This window comes from Schistocerca nitens, chromosome 1 (genome assembly GCF_023898315.1).
Source record: "Schistocerca nitens isolate TAMUIC-IGC-003100 chromosome 1, iqSchNite1.1, whole genome shotgun sequence".
Classification (NCBI taxonomy): Eukaryota; Metazoa; Arthropoda; class Insecta; order Orthoptera; family Acrididae; genus Schistocerca; species Schistocerca nitens.
This window is the reverse complement of record NC_064614.1, coordinates 1,094,201,005-1,094,225,404: the sequence shown is the minus strand read 5'-3', so window position 1 is coordinate 1,094,225,404 and position 24,400 is coordinate 1,094,201,005. Positions and strand designations below refer to the sequence as shown.

The 24,400-nt window shown below is 45.1% G+C and overlaps 1 protein-coding gene across 1 annotated transcript in view; it reads right to left on the bottom strand.

Annotated features, from left to right (window-relative positions):
- LOC126198673 (synaptic vesicular amine transporter) overlaps window positions 1–24,400 on the bottom strand; it is an 857,338-nt gene that overhangs the window by 387,278 nt on the left and 445,660 nt on the right. Inside the window, exon 2 of the mRNA XM_049935169.1 lies at window positions 17,491–17,639. Within this exon, the coding sequence (XP_049791126.1) occupies window positions 17,491–17,626 (136 nt within the window). The 5' untranslated portion in view covers window positions 17,627–17,639. The remainder of the gene's footprint in view (window positions 1–17,490; window positions 17,640–24,400) is intronic.

The window sequence follows — 24,400 nt, the reverse complement described above, 5'->3', positions numbered from 1 at the left end:
TAATAGGAAAAAGTTTGTTTTTATGGGTGTCCAGATACTTTTGATCACATAGTGTACCATTGTTTCAGTGAATGGTGGTCCATAGATTGTCTTGTTGAACACGGTACAAAACATGTTAACTTCCTGGAAAGCCAGTCGTATTCGACAGTTGATGTGGATTTTACGTTCCCCATATGATTGTTGTGTTGGTTGAACTTCCCCGAAAGTAACAAGTGGTTGCGTCACTGAAGATTAATTTGCTTGCGCAGTCGTCATTTTCAAGATGGTTCTGCATGATAATGCAAAACTGCAGACAGCACAATCTGACATCGTGGCTTATGGGTTGCAGGAGCTACAGTTTGTATGACTTAGCTTTCAATGGCTTACGTAAGATTCTCCACAGTACAGGCTGAGGGATTACCAGTTCTGCACTGTCTCGATAGACAGACCTTGTGAAGCTTCGCGACACCACGTCCCTCAGTTGGTTCACAGCCTGTTCTAAGAAGCCCGGGCGTTTTGCGTCGCACAGTTGACCATCCTCCTCGAATTTTTTTTACTACTTCATTTCGCTGTTGTAAATAAACTTATCGGCGGCGTTCTGTTAAACTTGCCTCGTAAAAGCTCTTTGCCCATTCATTATAGATTGGCAACAGGCAAATTCTAACACACAAGATGCTTTCTCTGCCTGGTTGTCAGCCATTTTCAGGAACTACGGTTGGTGGCGCGCCTGTCGTAGGTTTCCCAAACTAACCTGCGGGCTCCACGTTCAAAATAGATTTGAGAGTATGTCTTTTATGTACTGAGTTTCCTTTAATTTACGTCTATGGTCACAACTGTTTGATAACAGATTACCGGTTTCAGTCTTTAATGACCATCATCAGATCTGCAGCAAATGGGAAAAACATAAATACACTCGCAAACTGTATACAGCTCAAGAACAATACATAGACCATAATGAAAAGGAGTACTAAACAAAACGCAACACCGCTCCTGGTCACGATCGTGTCACCTACCGTCACCTTCGTGAAGCTCCTGTCTCTTTTCTCTCCACCCTGGCCAGGCTCTACAATGTAGTCCTGTCCACCGGTTACTACCCCGACCTGTGGAAAACCTCCCGTATCCTCATGTTCCTTAAACCTGGCAAACCGCCGTCCGCCGTCTCCTCTTACCGTCCCATCAGCCTTACCTCGGTCTTCAGCAAGGTCCTGGAATCTATCCTCACCCGACGCATCCACCAGCATCTCCGCCAGCACCGCCTCCTTCCCGTTACCCAGTGTGGCTTTCGGCCGTCCTTCTCTTCCGACGATCTTCTCCTTCACCTCACTCATCTCCTTTCCGAACAGCTCAATTCCCGTCGCTCCGCAATCTTCCTCTCTCTTGACCTCGAACGCGCTTATGACCGCGTCTGGCATTCCGGTCTCCTCTTCAAGCTCCAAACCTTCGCCCTTCCCATTAACTACGTCCGTCTGATCGGTTCCTTTCTCTCCCGCCGTCCTTCCTATGTCACCATCCATAACACAGATTTCTACACCTTTTTCCCCTCCACCGGTGTGCCCCAAGGCTCCGTCATCTCCCCCCTTCTGTACCTTTTGTACACGGCGGACATGCCGCCGCCGTCACCTCCCGTCCACCTTCTCCAGTTTGCCGATGACACCGCCTTCCTTGCCCTTGCCCCCACCCTGCAACGCTCCCAACGCCTTCTCCACTCCCATCTTGACCGGTTCACCGCTTGGTGCAACCAGAGGTTGCTCAAGGTCAATCCTTCCAAAACCCAGGCGATCATTGTAGGCAAAACCACCCCTTCCTTCCGCCTCCTTGATTTCTATCTCACCATCTATGGCCGTCCCATCGCCCTTACTCCCACCCTTAAGTACCTTGGCGTCACCCTCGACCGTCGCCTCTCCTGGACTCCCCATCTCCAGACAATCCAAGCCAAGGCACGCTCCCGACTCCGTCTCCTCAATCTCCTTTCCGGCCATACGTGGGGTCTGGACCCCTCCACAATCCTCCACACCTATACATCCCTCATCCGCCCTATCCTTTGTTACGCCCATCCAGCCTGGATCTCCGCCCCCCCTACCTTTTATAAATCCCTCCAAATCCTTGAACGCCATGCTCTCCGCCTTGCCTATCGCATCCGTCTCCCCTCCCCCACGCGGATCCTGTATGATCTCATCCCCTTCCCCCACCTCCTCCTTTTCCTTGAAAGGATACGGATCCTGTACACGTCCCGTAAACTTGATCCTCCTCACCCACTCGTCTCCCCGATCCTCTCCCACCCCCACCCGCTGCCGCGCCTGTATTCCCACGTCCCGCCCGGTCTCCATCTCTCCACCCTCCTTACCCTCTCCCAAGGTGGCTTCCGCCAGCTCCCTCTCCCTGATGATGTCCTCGTCCCCTCCATCTACCCCTCCTATCAACTTTGACCCTGCCCCGCCCCCGACTTCCGGTGTCCTTTCCTTTCGGCACCCTCCCTCCCATCTCTTCTCTTCCCTTCTTTTTTCTTTTCCCCGTCCCCTCCCTCCCCCCTCTTCCCCCGGGCTTCCTCTCCCCCTTCCTCCCTCCCCCCTCTCTCCCCTGCCCGTGGCATCTCTGCTCTCCCCTCCCACTCCCCTTCCTCCTCCTCCTCTCTTGGCAGGTCCCCGGACTCGCAGACGCATAGTAAACATTCGCGCGCCGGAGATCATCGCCTTCTGTGTCTCGTGTGTGTGACGTCGTTTAGTGTTTTTGGTGTCCGCCGTCCCACTACTACGTTCACTTGTGCCGTCGGATTCATCAGTGTTCTGTGCGCCGTGCCAACATGTTTTCAGTGTTGTTATCGTCACGTATGAACGACTCCGTGTTTTTTGTGTCTCTGTGACCTCTCTCTTTTGCCCGTCACTATGTTAATTATCATTCTCCATTCTTATACTATTGTAAACACTATGGCTGAAGAGCGGCGTAGTGTGCCGCTGCCAGCCTACCTGATTTGTACAGGTATTAAAATAACAATAAAGTAAAAAAAAAAAGGAGTACTAATCCCTTCCCACCAACAAGAACCTCTTCCTGCACACCCTTACCACCCACCGCGTGGATGCCTTCCTCCTCAATGAAACCTTCCTCCAACCCCACCACACCGTCCACCCTTCGCCCTATCTCCTCCACCGGTCCAGTAATCCCCTCCTGGTTGCGCGTGGCGGAGTTGCCATTGGTCACCACCGCCAGATCCCCGTTCAGCTCCAACCTCTCCTTCCCGACCCCACTGAACACCTGACCCTTAGTCTCTTCTTCCCCGGCCTTACCGTTACCTGCGCCACCATCTATGTCCGCCCTAACGCCCCTATTCCCTTCGACTTCCTCTCCCACATTGACCGTACCTTCTCCTCCTACGTGATCGCCGCCGACCTCAACATCCATAGTCGTTCCGCCGCCCAGTTACGGCGGTGGCATCGGTTCCTCTCCTCCCTTCAAGGCGACCTCGTCCCCATCCCCCAGCACACCCGTCCTGAATCCAACTCCACTCCCGATGTTATCCTTTCCTCCCCCAACCTTCTTGGCCGCATAACGGTGGATGTCCTGGAGCCTATTGGTAGCGACCATCTTCCTGTCCTCCTTACCATTTCAGACGGTCGTCGCCCCCGCCCTGACCCTCGTAATGACCCTCCCCCTAAGTACATCCATGACTATTCCCGTGCCAACTGGAATGCCTACCGGGATACCCTTTCCACCCAGGTCGATCGCCACCCCTTCACCTACCACCACCCTGACGATGTAACCCATGCCGCCTCCTTTCTCCAGCAGACCTTGTCTGAGGCTGTGGAGGCCCACATCCCTACTGTCGCCATCGACCCCCACCGTCCTACCTTACCCCCACAGGCCGTCCTCCTCCTCCGTGAATCCCGCCGTCTCTACCGTGCCTTCCTCCGCACGCATGACCCGGACACACTACGACGCCACCGGCAACTCCAGCAACACATTCGTAATTTGCTCGCGGCTAAGAAATGCAGGGACTGGCGGCAGACATGCACCCGTTTAAATGCTACCCTACCTATCAACTCATCCAAGTTCTGGTCAGCCTTCCGTCGCCTTACCAGAACTAACCCTCCCCCTACTATCCTCTTCTCCATGATGATCACCCCTTCCCTGACTCCCTTAGTAAGGCCAATCACTTTGCCTCTTACCTCTCCGATGTCTTTTCCATCCCCGATGATCCCCAGTTCGATTACTCCCTCTTCCCGGATGTCAGCGATCAAACTGACACCTCTGTCCCTCCCCTCGCTCCCGCTTTCCAGTACTTGGACGACATTGCACACACGGAACTCAATGCCCCTATCACTACACAGGATCTCATTGCTACACTCCGCATGAAACACAACACCACTCCTGGTCACGATCGTGTCACCTACCGTCACCTACGTGAAGCTCCTGTCTCTTTCCTCTCCGTCCTGGCCAGGCTCTACAATGTAGTCCTGTCCACCGGTTACTACCACAACCTGTGGAAAACCTCCCATATTCTGATGTTCCTTAAACCTGGTAAACCGTCGTCCGCCGTCTCCTCCTACCGTCCCATCAGCCTTACCTTGGTCTTCAGCAAGGTCCTGGAATCTATCCTCACCCGCCGCATCCACAAGCATCTCCGCCAGCACCGCCTCCTTCCCATTACCCAGTGTGGCTTTCGGCCATCCTTCTCTTCCGACGATCTTCTCCTTCACCTCACTCATCTCCTTTCCGACCAGCTTAATTCCCATCACTCCGCAATCTTCCTCTCCCTGGACCTCGAACGAGCTTATGACCGCGTATGGCATTCCGGTCTCCTCTTCAAGCTCCAAACCTTCGCCCTTCCCATTAACTACGTCCGTCTGATCGGCTCCTTTCTCTCCCACCGTCCTTCCTACGTCACCATCCATAACACCTACAGCTTTTTCCCCTCCGCCGGTGTGCCCCAAGACTCCGTCCTCTCCCCCCTTCTGTACCTTTTGTATACGGCGGACATGTCGCCGCCGTCACCCACCGTCCACCTCCTCCAGTTTGCCGATGACACTGCCTTCCTTGCCCTTGCCCCCACCATGCAGCGTTCCCAACACCTTCTCCAATCCCATCTTGACCGGTTCACTGCTTGGTGCAACCAGTGGTTGTTCAAGGTCAATCCCTCCAAAACCCAGACGATCATTGTAGGCAAAACCACCGTTTCCTTCCGCCTCCTTGATTTCTATCTCACCATCTATGGCCGTCCTGTCGCCCTCACTCCCACCCTTAAGTACCTTGGCGTCACCCTCGACCGTCGCCTCTCCTGGACTCCCCATCTTCGGACAATCCAAGCCAAGGCACGCTCCCATCTCCGTCTCCTTAAGCTCCTTTCCGGCCGTACGTGGGGTCTAGACCCCTCCACCATCCTCCACACCTATAACTCCCTCATCCGCCCTGTCCTTTGTTACGCCCATCCGGCCTGGATCTCCGCCCCCCCTACCTTTTATAAATCCCTCCAAATCCTTGAACGCCATGCTCTCCGCCTCGCCTATCGCATCCTTCTCCCCTCCCCCATGCGGATCCTGTATGATCTCATCCCCTTCCCCCACCTCCTCCTCTTCCTTGAAAGGATGTGGATCCTGCACATCTCCCGCAAACTCGATCCTCCTCATCTGCTTGTCTCACCCATCCTCTCCCACCCCCACCCGCTGCCGCGCCTGTATTCCCACGTCCCACCCGGTCTCCATCTCTCCACCCACCTCACCCTCTCCCAAGGTGGCTTCCGCCAGCTCCCCCTCCTTGATGATGTCCTCCTCCCCTCCATCTACCCCTCCTATCAACTTTGATCCACCCCCCCCCCCACTTCTTGTGTCCTTCCTTTAGGCACCCTCCCTCCCTTCTCTTTCCTTTTCCTCCATCCCCTCCCTCCATCCCTCTTCCCCCGGGCTTCCCCTCCACCTTCCTCCCTTCCCCCTATCTCCCCTACCCATGGCATCTGCTCTCCCCTCTCCCTCTCCCACCCCCCTCCTCCTCTCTTGGCAGGTCCCCGGACTCGCACACGCTACGTGGACTTTCGCGCGCCGGAGATCATCACCATCAGTGTCTCGTGTGTGTGACGTCGTTTTGTGTTTTTAGTGTCTGCCGTCACGCTTCTACGTTCACTTGTGCCGTCGGATTCATCAGTGTTGTGTGCGCCGTGTCAACGTGTTTTCAGTGTCGTTATCGTCGAGTGTGTATCTGTGACCACTCTTTTTTGCCCGTCACTATGTTCATTTTAATTCTCCAGTATTGTAGTGCTATTGTCAACACTATGGCTGAAGAGCGGCGTAGCATGCCGCTGCCAGCCTACCTGATTGTTCAGGTGTTAAAATAACAATAAAGAAAAGAAAAAAAGGAGTACTAACAAAATTTACATTTGTGCGCTTTAAATATGAAGAGGCATACCTGTTTCATAAGAACATAGTCCTAATGTACTGCAGCCATAGTGGCATCGTCAAATGTTAAATGCGGAGTCAGCACCAGAACCGTATAATACATATAGATAACATCACATGCACGAGTCATGTTGTCAGTAGTGCTACTGTTTAAAACAAGCTGCCGTACAGTAGCCACAAGATGTTTGTGTTGCAAGTTCACCAGATGTCGCTGATGTCGGCATACACTAATTTTCAATAATTACTTGAAACAGCAAAAATAAAGGGGATACAATAGTTGAAGTCTATAATTACCTTATAACGTATAAAAGGCATTACAGTAATAAAAAGCAATAAAGAGAAGAACACGACAAAAGTAATATTGTTAAAAAGAGGAAGAGTTAAAAAAACAGTGGTTGACATGTGCTCTAGTGCCAATATTCTAGATAATGACATAAATATTAAACACCGCCGATAGTGTACCAGAATATTAAACAACCATAAAACAAATCGCTAACGGAGCCACAAATGAAAGAAAACATAGTGCTGCACATAATCCGCCCTCTGTTTACGCTTTTATGTACTGTATCATTTGTTACGTTATGTTTAGCCACTTACCGACTTTTTAAAATGTTTCATGCACTTTGTAATTACCAGTATTAGAATTGCTACTTCCAGTTCTACTAGTGTGTCAGAACGAAGCAAAGAAGTAGCTCAAATTATTTCATCACTGTAGAAAGAATCCTAGTGATTCTTGTGGCTGAAATCGTCTGCGTAACTATTCTCTTGTGAACACCTCTGCTGTGCTCATTAGAACACGCTGGTCGCTAGGGCGTCTTTGTCAGGCGTCTATGACAGTTGGCGCCAAAGTAATCTGCGAGCTTATTCAACAGGCTGCGAGTTTTGCTTTTAAGGCGACGCGGACATAAGAAAGCGGGCGCCGGGAACAAAGGCCGTCGTTTACTCCGCCAGCCGGCAGAAGAAGTGCTCGCCGCGGTTCGTCCGTCTGCCGATAGAGATCGGTTTCAAACTCCTGCGCCTGACACAGCCAGAACTAGTCTAGCTCTGCATAAACTACGAGCGGATTGATTAAAGAAACGAAAACTTACGTATCAGATCCAGGAGTTGTTACCGGAACTACAGCTTTCTCTCTTAGTTCCTTCGAACTGTGTAGAAAGCTTAGGAACTTAGCTCAGTCTTTTAAAAGCAAGGGAGTGCTTGGTCAAATCGGTGATGTCGGCATCGATCTCACAAGACTGTGACTAATTAATAAAAATATTTATGGAGGCACATCGCGATATTTTTCAATACAACGTAAAGCAGAGAATTAAGGAAGAAAGCACAGTGTTTTACTGTCCCATCCACATCAGTGTCATTAGAGACCGAGCGCAGGCTGGAATTAAGGAAGGATGGCGATGTTAATATGCCTTGCTGTTTATCTCCAGCGATTTAGGGAAAACACGGATAACCTAAATTTGGATGGCCAGATGGGGATTTGAAATGTTGTCCTCCCGAATACGAGTCCAGTGTGCTAACAACTGTGCTGTTTGCTGAGTCGTAGGGGATTATCATTTCACATTTTTCCCGGAGTTAAATAGTTGTTAAGAGGAAGTTTGAATGGAACAGCACAAACTATATGACGCTTAGTCAGGTAGTAGATTTTATCTGTACCATTCACATTCCGAATTATACAATATGATTCAGCAGCCCCTACCAGTATCGTTTTATGCAAACCGCAATTCTACATATGACCTTCAAAAATCACGTACGGATATTTCATACTCTCGCTCGTAATGCACAAACTATTAGTCCTACAGTAAAAATATAGGAATTCTTGTGGTAGTGCGTTCCACACTGCCACCAGCACTGCTGGATGGTCCGTAGTTCATATGGAGGTGCTGCAATACGTCTCCCCAAAGTATCTGAAAGGTGCTGGATTGGATTTAAGAACGGGTTACTGGCAGGCCAGTCCATTCTCCGAATATTCTCTCATTCGAAGACTTTCTCCACATGCTCTGTTCTTTGCGGTCGCGCATTGTCATCTGTATCAGGGTTGAAAGGAAAACCTGAAATGACACACATGGGGAAGTAATACAGTGTCGCAATAATGATGATCTTTGAGTATACTGTGTTCAAATACCTGTAGGACAGTAGGCGCACGCGAGATTATGCCTCCACATACCACAACACATGGACCACCAAGACAATTATGTTCGACACTGTTCCTGGGTGTTACGTGTTCCCATATCTCATCACATGAGCGTGCTTCGAGAATCACTACACAGACTAGATCTGCCCTCAACCAACAAGAGCACACGATCCCACTCAGCCGGCCGTGGTGGCCAAGCGGTTAAAGGCGCTACAGTCTGGTACCGCGAGGCCGCTACGGTCGCAGATTCGAATCCTGCCTTGGTCATGGATGTGTGTGATGTCCTTAGGTTAGTTAGGTTTAAGTAGTTCTAAGTTCTAGGGGACTGATGACCTTAGAAGTTAAGTCCCATAGTGCTCAGAGCCATTTGAACCATTTGATCCCACTCATCGCTAGTACAGTCTTGGCACTATCGGTAATGGTGTCATCGATGCGCGGATGTCAACGAAGCACAATTTACTGGTAGTCGGGCAAAGAGAAGCCTCAGCTGGTCGCCATGGCAGTGCGGGGCGTGAGGATGTGTGCTTTGCAGTACCGTTATAAGTGGATGCAACTGCACATGCTGTCTGACTTGGATCCCTTCTTCCATGTTGCACAGTATAGCGGTTATCTGCTGCTGTGTGTGACCATGCTCCTTGGGGCAGCAGTGCCTGTGGTTCGGAACGCTCCCCATCCACTTAAAACAATGCTATGAGCACTACTGAACTCCTGGGCTACACTCGTCACGCTTCATCCTTCTTCCAGTTTCAAGGTGATTCCTGCCGTAACCAGTGCCAGGACGAAAACAGGTGCATTTGGTATTAAGTAGACACACAGAGCAAACTGATAAGGCATTAAAATCTCTCTCTATCTCTTTGGAGCTTAACTGAAGCAGTCGCTCACTTTCTTTCCTGCCACGTCAGTCTTGTAATGCTTGTAATGATTAAATATTCTAACTTAGTCGGAAGTAAATAAAATGTGAAGAACATGGCACGAATGGAAACATCAAGACGTCACAAACAACGCGCGGGTTGAAAAGCAGGGCAGAATAACCACCCGTAGTGGAGGGAGGAAAATGGCTCTGAGCACTATGGGACTTAACATCTGAGGTCATCAGTCCCCTACAACTTACAAGGGAACCTCCCCATTGCACCCCCCTCAGATTTAGTTATAAGTTGGCACAGTGGATAGGCCTTGAAAACCTGAACACAGATCAATCGAGAAAACAGGAAGAAGTTGTGTGGTACTATGAAAAAAATATGCAAAATATACAAACTGAGTAGTCCATGGGCATGATAGGTAACATTGAGGACCGTCTGAGCATAGGAGCGCCGTGGTCCCGTGGTTAGAGTGAGCAGCTGCGGAACGAGGGGTGCTTGGTTCAAGTCTTCCCCCGAGTGAAAATTTTAATTTTTTTATTTTCGCGAAGTTGTGATCTGTCCGTTCGTTCATTGACTTCTCTGCTCACTGTAATAAGTTTAGTGTCTGTAGTAGACGAAAGGACGTGCCTCTCCAATGGGAACCGAAAACATTTGATCGCGAGGTCATAGGTCAACCGATTCCCCCACAGGAAAACACGTCTGATATATTCTATACGACACTGGTGACAGCATGTGCGTCACGTGACAGGAATATGTTGTCGACCCACCTAACTTGTACACTTGGCGAATGGGTAAAAATATTCTTCTACCTTGCCTGATTTAGGTTTTCTTGTGTATGTGATAATCACTCCCAAAAAGTGATGAAAACATAAGAGTTTGTCAGATAATAATTGTCTGAAAATAAAAAATTAAACTTTTCTCTCGAGGGAAGACTTGAACCAAGGACCTCTCGCTCCGCAGCTGCTCACGCTAACCACGGGACCACGGCGCTCCTGAGCTCAGACTGTCGTTGAAGTTGCCTATCTTGCCATGGACTACTCAGTATGTATATTTTGCTTATTTTTTTCATAGTTCCACACAACTTCTTCCTGTTTTCTCGATTGATTTGTTCAGTTTTTCAAGGCCTATCCACGTGCCAAGTTATAACCAAATCTGAGGGGGGTGCGATGGGGAGGTTCCCTTGTTAGAACTACTTAAACCTAACTAACCTAAGGACATCACACACATCCATGCCCGAGGCAGGATTCGAACCTGCGACCGTAGCGGTCACGCGGTTCCAGACTGAAGCGCCTAGAACCGCAAGGCCACACCGGCCGGCGCGGAGGGAGGACGTTGCGTCTGTAAGTGGATGAGACGTTCGTCAGCTGATGTCGCGGCCACGTCAGCACTGACGTTTCAGTTGTTCAGCATCTCCTCCACTTCTATTGTTCTCTGATGTACTTCGTTTTCTCGTCTAGGCTACGGCATTGTGCAAGAGAATTAAACGTGTTGGCAACGTCAAAAGCATTGGCAAGATATCTAAATATCATGGCATCTCTTCCACTCGACTGCTTTTGTGAGTTTTGGGGATTCGTCTTGTTCTCTCGATGCGTTTATGAACCGTAAAACCCTAACCGAGAATGAGTCCCCGACTCTGCTGCAGTCAGTCGAGTTTCCATTTGCTGATATTCGGCTTTTCCTGCTGTCTTTTATTTCTGCTCGCGCTGGTGATTTCTTTGTTTCATACAATTTCTTTATCAGAAGCACATCCTGCTACCACGTTTCTGTTAAGCTGTATTATCGACCTATTATTTTATGTCTTCTCACAAATTTCATGTAACTAAGGCTTCATTCACACGTAATGTTTCTAGTTACGTATTGATTCTAGGTGACTACATGTCTACGATTTTGCGTTGTCTGCTTTATAACTGCTTAAAATTTCAACATTCTCCTTTAACTAATTTATCAAAAGATGCGAACAATGTCAATAAGCACGTTCTGAGCAGTGATTTATCAAGCTTTTGCGACATTCCAAGAAAACATAAGGATACAAATAAACATACATTTGATAGAAACATGTAATTTTCTGTAGAAAACAATCAATGGATCGTTAATTCACTCCAGTTTTATAAAAGTTCACAATAATCACAAAAAAGGAAACTGAAGTCATGGGGATTTACAGTTAAATTTTTTGTCATTATTTTGTCATTTCCTTACGTTTTCTACTACAACGAATGTTTTGTACCACTAGTGAAAGTTTTGAACCTCTTATTGTGGATTTAGACATAAGCATTCCAAAACTAAATGAAATGTCTAAATCTGAGCGCAAACCCTATTCACAATACAACAAAATTACTCCTACATTTTGCCCCAGTTTTTAAATTTTAAGTGCATCTTTCAGAAGTCTCTTTTCCATAAATATTTCATTTATGGTATCAGGGTTTTTAATTAGGTATTTAGTAAAATTTATTACTGTTGATTTTTTGTAGATCAGTTCATTCTGTTTCGCTCAGTGGTACTACAGTGTAATTTCACATAATACTAGATTTAGCGTGAGTCACAAACTCTCTTTTTAAATCAGTTTTACCTCTTTTGTACGTACACTTCCCTACTACAATGGCATTATTGCAAGAAAATGTTAAGAAAAGGACCGCAGATCACCGTTTTTGGCCTTTGATAAACTTTATAACTGAGTCAAATATTATGCGTTCATTTTAAAACATGTTACAGCACTTCATTTATTAATACTCTGCAGCAGTATTTGATAACTTCCGCCAATACAATCGTATACAGAAACATGTAATAACAAGATTTATGAAATGTGGAGCAACTTATTCTCCCCTATTACTTTAGGGTAGCAATTACTTTTAGAACGGGAACTAAAAATTGCAAATTAATGTTTGCCTGTATTACCGTAACAGGAAAAGCAATTTTTACTTGACGAAATATAAACAATTTTTATGTAGTTTTCCGCTGGTAAACTATTAATTTACACACGAAAGGAAGCTTTCCAAGTAGATACTTTTCGTATCTGTTCGTGCAAGCTTCAAATCTGGTAGCAATCCGTCAGATTCTTCATCAACTTTAATACAAGTAAACAATCCGATACACAGGTTAAGTCAAGCTCATTGAAACATGGGCCTACAGAAAAATGTTCTCTTATTTACCTTCAGAGGTACGTAGACCTCAACAGTAAGCAGACGTTTACATGCTTTATACTCTGACGTACATAGTAAGATAGGTGCAGGATCCAAGTCATGTTTTATGAGAAAATCGAAAATTTATTATAATGGGCTGGCATTAGACAGCTGTTAAATGTTAATAAATCTGAATGGTAACCACATATACAGATAATGATCTAGTGTCTATCTCTTTACACAAGATATCCTTATTAAAGGTATATTGACGGTTAAGCGACCATGAATGTTTCGAAAATATGAACATGTTTTTCACACGCCGCTACCTGTCACAAAATTTTGTTCATATATTCTTCACAGACTGATATGTACTGTGGTAATCCCGTGCAGAAAGGTACGGATAATCTAATAAGATGTAATATTCGCTTCGTTTGTTCGTATGGTGTTTACATAATTCTTTAAAAGAATAATCTCTCACTTGATGAATATGAAATGGATGTCTTCCTGTGCTGAGTTCAGTTACCTCCATTAATATGATCATTTCGATCTTGTTAACCACTGTTTATAAACATGCAAATGACACTTAAAACCGATCATCAATAGCGCTTCTGCTGCGCTACAGAAAGAAGATGACGATCAAAATGAAGCTTGTTCGATTTAAATATCGATGTGTCGATCATGGTGTTATGTGCCACTTGCAATGTCTTCCAGTATTGGTCGTCGAAATGTATTATAGTAAGTTTGAAAGTGACAATTGGATTTTGAAAACGGCAATACAAAAATTATTTCATTATTGTCTTCGTAATGATAATAATATGAATTATATTATTATTATTTGTTACCTTTGCAAATCTATAAAATAATTTTTATAATCCCACATTACCATTTGTTGTTCGCTGTGTAGTATCCGTTTGACATATCTAAAGTGAAATGTCTAATGCTTTAGTACAGCTCACTAAACAGTTCACTGAAGTTTAGTGGCACATATAGAATGGATTTTCCTTGCGTTTATTGTAGACTAGAAATAACCGAGAATAAATGTCATTTGCTGATTTATGTCTGGGGTTTGTAATTTCAGAGAGTGGCAACGTGGAACCTGTAGGAATAGTTCAGTGGTCCCTCTAATGTGATGAATGTTATAACCGTAAATAACAATGTAACGTCACAGTACACATTACGAAATGGCGAGAACAGATACCTATACACTGTTGTGCAGCTACCTCTACCGATGTCGTTTTAAGCGCCATGCAATATTATACCTGTATTTGGCCGTCGTGAACCACGCACGAGTTATTCATATTCTCTGGTTCGCTATACAGAAACTACTGTATTAGTCCTACAGAACAAATGAACAGGACCTTTTTGTACTGAAGTATGTTTTCGCTGGAGGCAATGATTTTCGAGTTATTCGAGGAAAACGTACAAAACTAACCTTCAAACGCACCTTCAGCTTCACGCGCATCACTCAGTAGTTAAGTTTTCTGGTATGTTGTTCATGGCATTCCCTTCTAACATTGTGCAAAAAATTCCGACTACACGAATTATTCCCGATATTCGACCTTTTCTGATCTCTATTGATTGGGCTGTTACGCCACCCATATAGTTGGCCACTTCGTGAATGTTATTAATTTAAACGTGATCGTAAAGTTAATGAAAGGAAAACCACATTTATAACCGTTACATTGAAACCAATAACGTTGAAAATTCGGTCCAGACTTAACGGTTACTAGTACAGTAGTTTGATAGTCTGAAGGACTGGCGCATACAACGATGTAATTCTTAATTTTATGCTGTTAAAATACAACAAAATTGTTAGGTAAAATTTGCACTTATTTCGACTTTATAGTTTTAGTGCTCAACTAAGCCGATGCGTAACAAGAGCAGTCAATGAAGGTCGACTGTGGGAAATAACTGGAGCAGTCGCAAATTCTTTTACAGTTGTAGAAGGGAGTGTCATGAACTACATACTAAAAGCTGTGAGGATGGGGCGTGAGTCGTGGTTGGGTAGCTCAGATGGTAGAGCACTTGCCCCCGAAAGGCAAAGGTCCCGAGTTCGAGTCTCGGTCCGGCACACAGTTTTAATCTGCCAGGAAGTTTCATATCAGCGCACACTTCGCTGTAGCGTGAAAATCTCATTCTCGCTTTCGTACGTTTTTCGTGAAAAACTCGAAAAATATGGTTTCTAGCTAAAACGTTTCACGGTAAAAAATTTATTTACATTAAATTTGCTACAAAAAGGTCCTGTTCATTTTTCTGCAAGGCTACCAGTTTGGGCTTAACGAGTGAGAGAATTCTAAAAATCTCGCATGCAGCCACTGCGGGTTGGATGAAGCGAAAGCGGTAGGGGCAGCTGACTCGCCCCGTATATGAGAATGCAGACTCCCAGGGCGAATTACACAGATGAAATGTTCGCGGGTTATCCAGACGAGTAGGAAGCTCGTCGAAACGATGCGACAACATGACGCCCCGGCTTGGCTAATAACCCAAGAAGTTTTCATCAATACATGTATATGGGGTGTACGAGAAATTTTTTTGACAAACTTAGAGAGGTTGGAGATGTTGGCTTGAGGAACAAATCGAGGATAGCAACCAGTGTCTGGAAACGTCATTCAACGACACTACAGAGAGTCTACCACTGCGCCTACCCCTAGACTACCCCATCGCCAGCAAACGTGACTATCTACGCTGATGGACTGTGGGCGGAACCTCTCGCAATATTGTTTGTTATCCAGTGACCGCTAGTGGGACTAGGCATTGTCTCCTATGGATGTGATACTTTGTTCCCTTGGTGGATGACAGTTTTTAACATGAGTTTCCACTTGCTGTTTATTTTTCTCACATATACGGAAAAACATTGGAGGTTTTAGAGGGCTTCAGGCGACAAGCTGTGGATGAAAATCCGTCTCTGAAACGGTCATCCACTGCGGCAACAGAGCATCACATTCATAGGAAACAGGGCCATTCTACACAACACCTAGTTCCCTCTTCTCCACTGCCGATTGTGGCATTCAGTCGCAATCACTGAAAAACAACATTGCGAGATGTCCCGCCTATGGTGCTTCAGCGTACAGAGTCACGTTTAGTACACTACTGGCCATTAAAATTGCTACACCACGAAGATGACGTTCTACAGATGCGAAATTTAACCGACAGGAAGAAGATGCTGTGATATGCAAATGACTAGCTTTTCAGAGCATTCACACATGTTTGGCGTCGGTGGCGACACCTACAACGTGCTGACATGAGGAAAGTTTCCAACCGATTTCTCATAGGCAAACAGTAATTGACAAGCGTTGCCTGGTGAAACGTTGTTGTGATGCCTCGTGTAAGGAGGAGAAATGCGTACCATCACGTTTCCGACTTTGATGAAGGTCGGATTGTAGCCTACCGCGATTGCGGTTTATCGTATCGCGACATTGCTGCTCGCGTTGGTCGAGATACAATGACTGTTAGCAGAATATAGGTTCAGGAGGGTAATATGGAACGCCGTGCTGGATCCCAACGGCCTCGTACCACTAGGCGTCTTATCCGCATGGCTGTATCGGATCGTGCAGCCACGTCTCGATCCCTGAGTCAACAGATGGGGACGTTTGCAAGACAACAACCATCTGCACGAACAGTTCTACGACGTTTGCAGCAGCAGGGACTATCAGCTCGGAGACCATGGCTGCGGTTACCCTTGACGCTGCATTACAGACAGGAGCGCCTGCGACGGTGTACTCAACGACGAACCTGGGTGCACGAATGGCAAAACGTCATTTTTTCGGATGAATCCAGGTTCTGTTTACAGCATCATGATGGTCGCATCCGTGTTTGGCGACATTGCGGTGAACGCACATTGGAAGAGTGTATTCGTCATCGCCATGCTGGCGTATCACCCAGCATGATGGTATGGGGTGCCACTGGTTACACGTCTCGGTCATCTCTTGTTCGCATTGACGGCACTTTGAACAGTGGAAGTTACATTTCAGATGTGTTACGATCCGTGACTCTACCCTTCATTCGATCCCTGCGAAACCCTACATTTCAGCAGGATAATGCTCGACCGCATGTTGCAGGTCCTGTTTCTGGATACAGAAAATGTTCGACTGCTGCCCTGGACAGCACATTCTCCAGATCTCTCACCAACTGAAAACGTCTGGTCAATGGTGGCCGAGCAACTGGCCCGTCACAATATGCCAGTCACTACTCTTGATGCACTGTGGTATCGTGTTGAAGCTACATGGGCAGCTGTACCTGTACACGCCATACAAGCTCTGTTTGACTCAATGCCCAGGCGTATCAAGGCCGTTATTATTGCCAGAGGTGGTTGTTCTGGGTACTGATTTCTATGCACCGAATTGCGTGAAAATGTAATCACGTGTCTGTTCTAGTATAATATATTTGTCCAATGGATACCCGTTTATCATCTGCAGTTTTTCTTGGTGTGGCAATTGTAATGGCCAGTAGTGTATAAGTTACTAAACAGTACACTGATGTTTAGTGGGACGTATAAAATGGATTATCCTTGCCTTTATTGCACACTAGAAATAATCGAGAATAAATGTCAGTTGCTGATTTATGTCTGGGGTTTGTAATTTCAGAGAGTGGTACCGTGGACCCTATAGGAATAGTTCAGTGGTCCCTCTTATGTGATTAATGTAATAAGCGTAAATAACAATTTAACGTCACAGTCCGCATTACGAAATGGCGAGGACAGATGCCTATACACTGTTGTTCAGCTGCCTCTACCGATGTCGTCTTAAGCGTCATGCAAAGGGGTAGCCTAGTGGCAGGCGCCGGTGTCTGTGACTTCGACGCCCCGCAGGGTCGTTGGATAACGATTGTGGACACGGTTCCTATCCTACATTCTTTACTCAATACCGCCTCTACAACACCTCGAAGTAAGTCGCAACATGTCTAGGACACTCTGTATGATTCACGGTGATTTTCCCTTCACACTTCCCTGCACCCCATGTGGCAAAGATACTGGATGACTACGGGGTCCAGGCGGTGGTAGAACCACAAGAGAGTGTGGGTGTACTGACCGACGGTGGTGAGCAGCATGTTGTCGAGCAGGAGAGCTATGGCGACGATGACGAGCACCAGCTTGCGCGACTCCCGGCAGCGCTGCAGCAGCCCGTTGAGGCGCGTGCCACCCACGCAGTCCTGGACCACCGTCATCCTGGCCCCGGCCCTGCAACACATACACGTACTGCGCTGTACTCTACTGTACTGTCTGTGAGCATCTAGAATGGAAGAAACTGATTAGGTACACTGAGGCGACAAAATCTATGGGACAGCGATATGCATATGTACAGACAGTGGTACTACAACGTATAGAAAGGCAGTCCATTGGCGGAGCAGTCATTTGTTCTCAGGTCATCTATGTGGAAAGGTTAACGACGTGATCACGGGCTCACGAAGGAAATTAACAGATTTTGAACGCGGAATGGTAGTTGAAGACGCATGGGACATTCCATTTCGGAAATGGTTAGCCAATTCAATATTCTGAGATCCAGAGTGTCAAGAATGTGATGAGAATGCCAGATTTCGGGCATTACCTCTCACCAAGGACAACGCAGTGGCCGCAGGTCTTCACTTAATGACCGAGAGCAGCCGCGTTTGCGTAGTGTTGTCAGTGCTGACAGACAAGCAACAGTGTTTCAAATAACGGCACAAATTAATGTTGGACGTACGATGAATGTATGCGTTAGGATAACGCGGTGAAATCTCGCATTAATAGGCTATGACAGAGGGCGACCGACATGAGTGCCTTTCCTGACAGCATGACTTCGCCTGCAAAGCCTCTCCTGGGGTCGTTTTCATGTTGGTTGGACGGAGTCCCGATAGCAGTCGGTAAGAGCTAATGGTAGGTTTCGAGAGTGGTACAGAGCCCACGAAGCCATGAACCCATGTTCTCAACAAGACACTGTGTGAGCTGGTGCTGACTCCACAATGGTGTCGTCTGACTTCACATGGAACGGACTGGTTCTTCTGGTCCAACTGAACCGATCGTTGACTGGAAATCGTTATATTCGGCTGCATGGAGACCATTTGCAGCCATTCATGGACTTCATGTGGCCAAACAACGATGGGTTTTTTATGGATGACGGGGCGCCAAGTCACCAGGCCATACAATCCTTCGCAGGTAGTTTGAAGAACATAATTTGGTCACACAGATCGCCCGACATGAATCCCATTGAACATTTATGGGACATAATCGAGAGGTTTATACAAGGGCGATGTACTTGAGGACAATATTATGGAAATGGAAGAGGATGTAGATGAAGATGACATGGGAGATAAGATACTGCGTGAAGAGTTTGACAGAGCACTGAAAGACCTGAGTCGAAACAAGGCCCCGGGAGTAGACAACATTCCATTAGAACTACTGATGGCCTTGGGAGAGCCAGTCATGACAAAACTCTACCATCTGGTGAGCAAGATGTATGAGACAGGCGAAATACCCACAGACTTCAAGAAGAATATAATAATTCCAATACCAAAGAAAGCAGGTGTTGACAGATGTGAAAATTACCGAACTATCAGTTTAATAAGTCACAGCTGCAAAATACTAACGCGAATTCTTTACAGACGAATGGAAAAACAGGTAGAAGCCGACCTCGGGCAAGATCAGTTTGGATCCCGTAGAAATGTTGGAACACGTGAGGCAATACTAACCTTACTACTTATCTTAGAAGAAAGATTAAGAAAAGGCAAACCTACGTTTCTAGCATTTGTAGACTTAGAGAAAGCTTTTGACAACGTTAACTGGAATACTCTCTTTCAAATTCGGAAGATGGGAGGGGTAAAATACAGGGAGCGAAAGGCTATTTACAATTTGTACAGAAACCAGATGGCAGTTATAAGAGTCGAGGGGCATGAAAGGGAAGCAGTGGCTGGGAAAGGAGTGAGACAGGGTTCTAGCCTCTCCCTGATGTTATTCAATCTGTATATTGAGCAAGCAGTAAAGGAAACAAAAGAAAAATTCGGAGTAGGTATTAAAATTCATGGAGAAGAAGTAAAAACTTTGAGGTTCGGCGATGACATTGTAATTCTGTCAGAGACAACAAAGGACTTGGAAGAGCAGTTGAACGGAATGGACAGTGTCTTGAAAGGAGGATATAAGATGAACATCAACAAAAGCAAAACGAGGATAATGGAATGTAGTCAAATTAAATCGGGTGATGCTGAGGGGATTAGATTAGGAAATGAGACACTTAAAGTAGTAAAGGAGTTTTGCTATTTAGGGAGTAAAATAACTGATGATGGTCGAAGTAGAGAGGATATAAAATGTAGACTGGCAATGGCAAGGAAATCGTTTCTGAAGAAGAGAAATTTGTTAACATCGAGTATAGATTTAAGTGTCAGGAAGTCGTTTCTGAAAGTATTTGTATGGAGTGTAGCCATGTATGGAAGTGAAACATGGACGATAACCAGTTTGGACAAGAAGAGAATAGAAGCTTTCGAAATGTGGTGCTACAGAAGAATGCTGAAGATAAGGTGGGTAGATCACGTAACTAATGAGGAGGTATTGAATAGGATTGGGGAGAAGAGAAGTTTGTGGCACAACTTGACTAGAAGAAGGGATCGGTTGGTAGGACATGTTTTGAGGCATCAAGGGATCACAAATTTAGCATTGGAGGGCAGCGTGGAGGGTAAAAATCGTAGAGGGAGACCAAGAGATCAATACACTAAGCAGATTCAGAAGGATGTAGGTTGCAGTAGGTACTGGGAGATGAAGAAGCTTGCACAGGATAGAGTAGCATGGAGAGCTGCATCAAACCAGTCTCAGGACTGAAGACCACAACAACAACAACAACAATCGAGAGGTCAGCTAGTGCACAAAATACTGCGCCGACAACACTTTCCCAATTATGGGCGGCGATAGGCGGAGCATGGCTCAATATTTCTGCAAGAGACTTCCAGTGACTCGTTGAGTTCATGCCACGTCTACATGATGCACTACGACGGGCAAATGAAGGTCCGACACGGGATCAGGAGGTAACCCAGCTCAGTGTATGCTTCTTCCTCACAGTAGTTTATACAGTTTTTTTATACTGATATGAATTACTACCTATTACACAGTTTGTATTTGCAGTTATTGAACATAAAAAAATCTAATCCTGTTAGTGCTTAAAATTTTCATCAACGGAATGTAAGCGCAATGGGAGAGATAGCGGAATTTGTGTACTTCAAATCTTTATGTACTGTGTCACGAGATGTGGGCATAGGACACTCTCTGTGGTGATTCGTATGTTAGACAGGGGCGCAAAACGTGGCAGGCGCCCCGATGTCTCCCGACAACATTGGGCTACTTGTCGAAACTAACTCTGAGCCTGTCATTCCTAGGCATCAGATTTAAGACAACAACGCGGTATTTCCATTTGCCTCAGAGAGTGCCATCCGCTTTGCTTTGAACGCTTCGTAGATAAGTATGTAACTGAATCTCAGTTTGAAAGAAAAGTATCAACAATGATAAATATGACAGAATGTAAGATTACGTAGAACTTACAGTTTATTGGAGCAAAAAACAGGTTGTGGTTATCTAATTCTTCCGTCACTTCCTTTCTCCCACTGGTGAAACATCATCAGGCATGCGAGATAAGCATACAGTTTATAGAAGTAATGAAAAATTTAAGTTATTCCGCGAGTTTGTTGGAACGAGCCAGCTGATGTAGTATCGAGTTGATACGAAACTCTCCTAAATGTTCAAGAACGAGCACTGAGGGTATAGCAAACAAGGCACGAAAAGCAGTGCATCCTTCAACAAAAATCAGTCAGCCAGTGTCAATTATCAGTTTAAATTAGAACGGAAAGATTATGAAACCGTACGTTAGAAGCCCAGTACAGCGCGTTAGTGCAAGATATGATGTTGATACCTGCTACAGATGCTGGCTCATCTCTAAACTGCTGGTGCAGGATGATCTTAAAAATGTGTGTACAATGAAGACATATTTCAGCGGACGAAGAAGACATTTATGGCAGCTGCTCACAACGGACAATACCAGTTAATAGAACATGTGACAAGAACGCAGGAACAGTTAATACAGAAGGGAAAAAATACAACTGATATGCTTCACAGGGGGCATAATATATGCCAACGGACGTTTGGATTACCTACAAGAATTGCTGAAAGAGATCGAATACTACTTACAGAACGCTTTATTTTCATGAATGATAATCAATGACGAGCTGAAAATGATGCATAACAGTAGAAACCAAATTTTGACGCTGTAAGCTGCAAAACTGAAGAAGGCAATAAAGAAATTGAAGAATTTTGCTTTATCAGAACTATCAGATTAATGGAGGCTAAGAATGTTCGCTGCAGCTGAAAGGGTGCTACTGTTGTCAAATACTGACAGATGAGTAGATAGAGGAATGTCTGGAACAGTACGTTTGGAACAGACCATTGTGATACTGAAACGGCGTTATTGAGAACACGAGAAGAAATAACCGGAATTACAGAAAATATAGTGCTACAGGAGGATGTCAAAATTATATGAGCGAGTGAGTACAACTGAAAAGTATTAGGAAGAACAGCATTGGAAGAAAAGTCAATGGAAAACCCTTTATAAGGAGAACTTTGACCTGACACATCACTTATAATTCAGAGTGGGAATGAGCAGTATGTGAGGAAAAATATTTTGATAGACAATGACTGTAATATCTGAATAAGATAATCTAATATGTTCTCATGCGAAGATGAAAAAAGAGGTACAAAGTGGAAAGAAAGAATTCCATCGCGTTAATGAAAGCTACATAGTTCTTTTGCGAAAAGGGTAAACAAAAATAAATGAACTTTAGCACGTGATGAGTCAATAGGTGCAGAAAATAGTTGGACAGGAGTGAAAAAAAATATATTAATTGAACACAAGGTTTGTTATGGGAACTTCCAGAGACATGAGATAATAGACAACTTAAAACGCATTTCTGTGCTTCACTACCGCCGTCTGCATTTCTTTACCGAAACAGTTTTCTTTTGTCCTTGAGCCAATCTCTTTTTTTCTTTCTTACATCAGTCTGTCACAGTCAGAGTTTCGGGGAATGCAACGTAGTTGGAAACTAAAGACCATTTACGTTGCAACGTTCTGATTTATAAGGCGCAAAACAGAGATGGGTTTACCGAAAATAAAAGCTTTCGAAACATTTTTTCCAAACATCTAATTATTTTTCGTTGCCTGTTTCAATTTTCTCTTTCATAATTCGTTTGGCAGGGTCACAGATTATTGCAGCAAGTGCTTTGGTTTCCCCGATACATGGAAATTCTTTGAAGCTAGTGGACAAACTGTTATGAATTTTTCATAAGACTTCAGGAGAGCCAAAGTTAAAAGTGTTTCTCGAGCAGCGTAATAGCGGCGAATAAGAAGTTGTGCAGAATACAAGAACAGTAATCAGGAATACGGGCCACGTCTTGATCGCTTACCACGCTACGAAAGCGGGGGCCGTGAAGGAATTCAAATGGCATTTCTCGGAGCTAGGGCTTGCGTTTCGCAAGCTACATCAATATTTCATACATTCTCGTTTTTCCTTCTTCTAATACTACCAATCTCAGGGCTGAAAGAAACTGATTGTGTCTCCGTTTCTGATTGATCGGCACTGCCTCTGCAGTGCCTTGATCGTTAGGGTAGCCGTTCTCCCAACTACAATATGTACTGCCTTCTAAACTGAAAGAGAGTTTTCCTGATCAATCCTGCTTTCACCCGAGGCGACCCTGGGACAACATTTATTAGTCCTTAGCAAAAGGGGTAATTTATTTGTTATAATCGCAATTAATAGATTATTCACTGTAACACGTTGGTTGGTGTCTCAGAAACTCCATTGAAATTCTAGACCACAATATCCAACCTTTCACTGCGTTTACAAAAATCACACAGTCCATTTCTTAAATTAATTTCAGAAGTAAAATATACCTCCTACAAGGGAAGTGCTTTGTTAAACGTTTTTGCGTTCAGCCCTTCTTGCCTCCCAGACGAATGATGGAATAATTTTTAGGTTTAACATTATGTTTACAACTGCTGTTAATATGGTAAATCGTTTTTTACTTTCTCCCGTTTCCTCCTCAGACACAAAGAATAGAAGTTGCAGAGGCGTTGTTAAAACCACAACTTGTCATTTCATATTTCTACTTGTTTAACTAATCGAAAGCAGCAAATTCACTCATTTTTGCTTTAATTTTAGATAATAATGGGTGTTAAAAATGCCACAAACGAGAAGATCTCAATCGTGGTCTGTTCTGATTTAGTTTCACCATATGAAGCTGTCGGCCTTCAGATCTGACGCCCTGTTATATGGGGAAATCACTAGTTTTAAGATGCAAAACCCGATTCTGAGCCTAGTGTGTGATTAAGTAGCGGTTCCAGGGGTAATGGGTAGTTTCTGGAAATGGTAGGCGAAAAATGATAAATGTTAGACGTAACGCTGGCGACTAGGACACATCAGCGCCTATCTAGATAAGCTAGGGCCATAGCACACAATTATCATTCGTTCTACCTTACCACGTATAGATTAATGTGACGAATTTTCTGCACATGATAATTTTTTATCTTTGGAATCGTCCTGTTTTTCCATCCATATATTACTGCATTGGCAAAAACTGCAAAATCTTCGTATTAATACAACCCTAAATATTTTATCAATTAAAAAGAAACTGTTTCATTACTGGGACAAGTGGGGCAATATGATGAAAACGAACACATTTTCTATTCTCAAAAATTATAAGACAGTATGTTAATTGATCATTGTTATGCACTTCTTATTCAGTAGTATGTGCTGAAATGATTGTTGTGTAACTCAATATCACTGTTTTTCATTAACAACAACGCCACTTAAATTTTCGTCCCTTGGTCTTTGAGCAGTTCTAGATGCCACCTTCTATGGGATTTCCAACAGTCTGTAGTATACCGTGTTCTGGAGGAGAGCTCATCATAAGCAAGTCGCTTTGAATATTTTTCT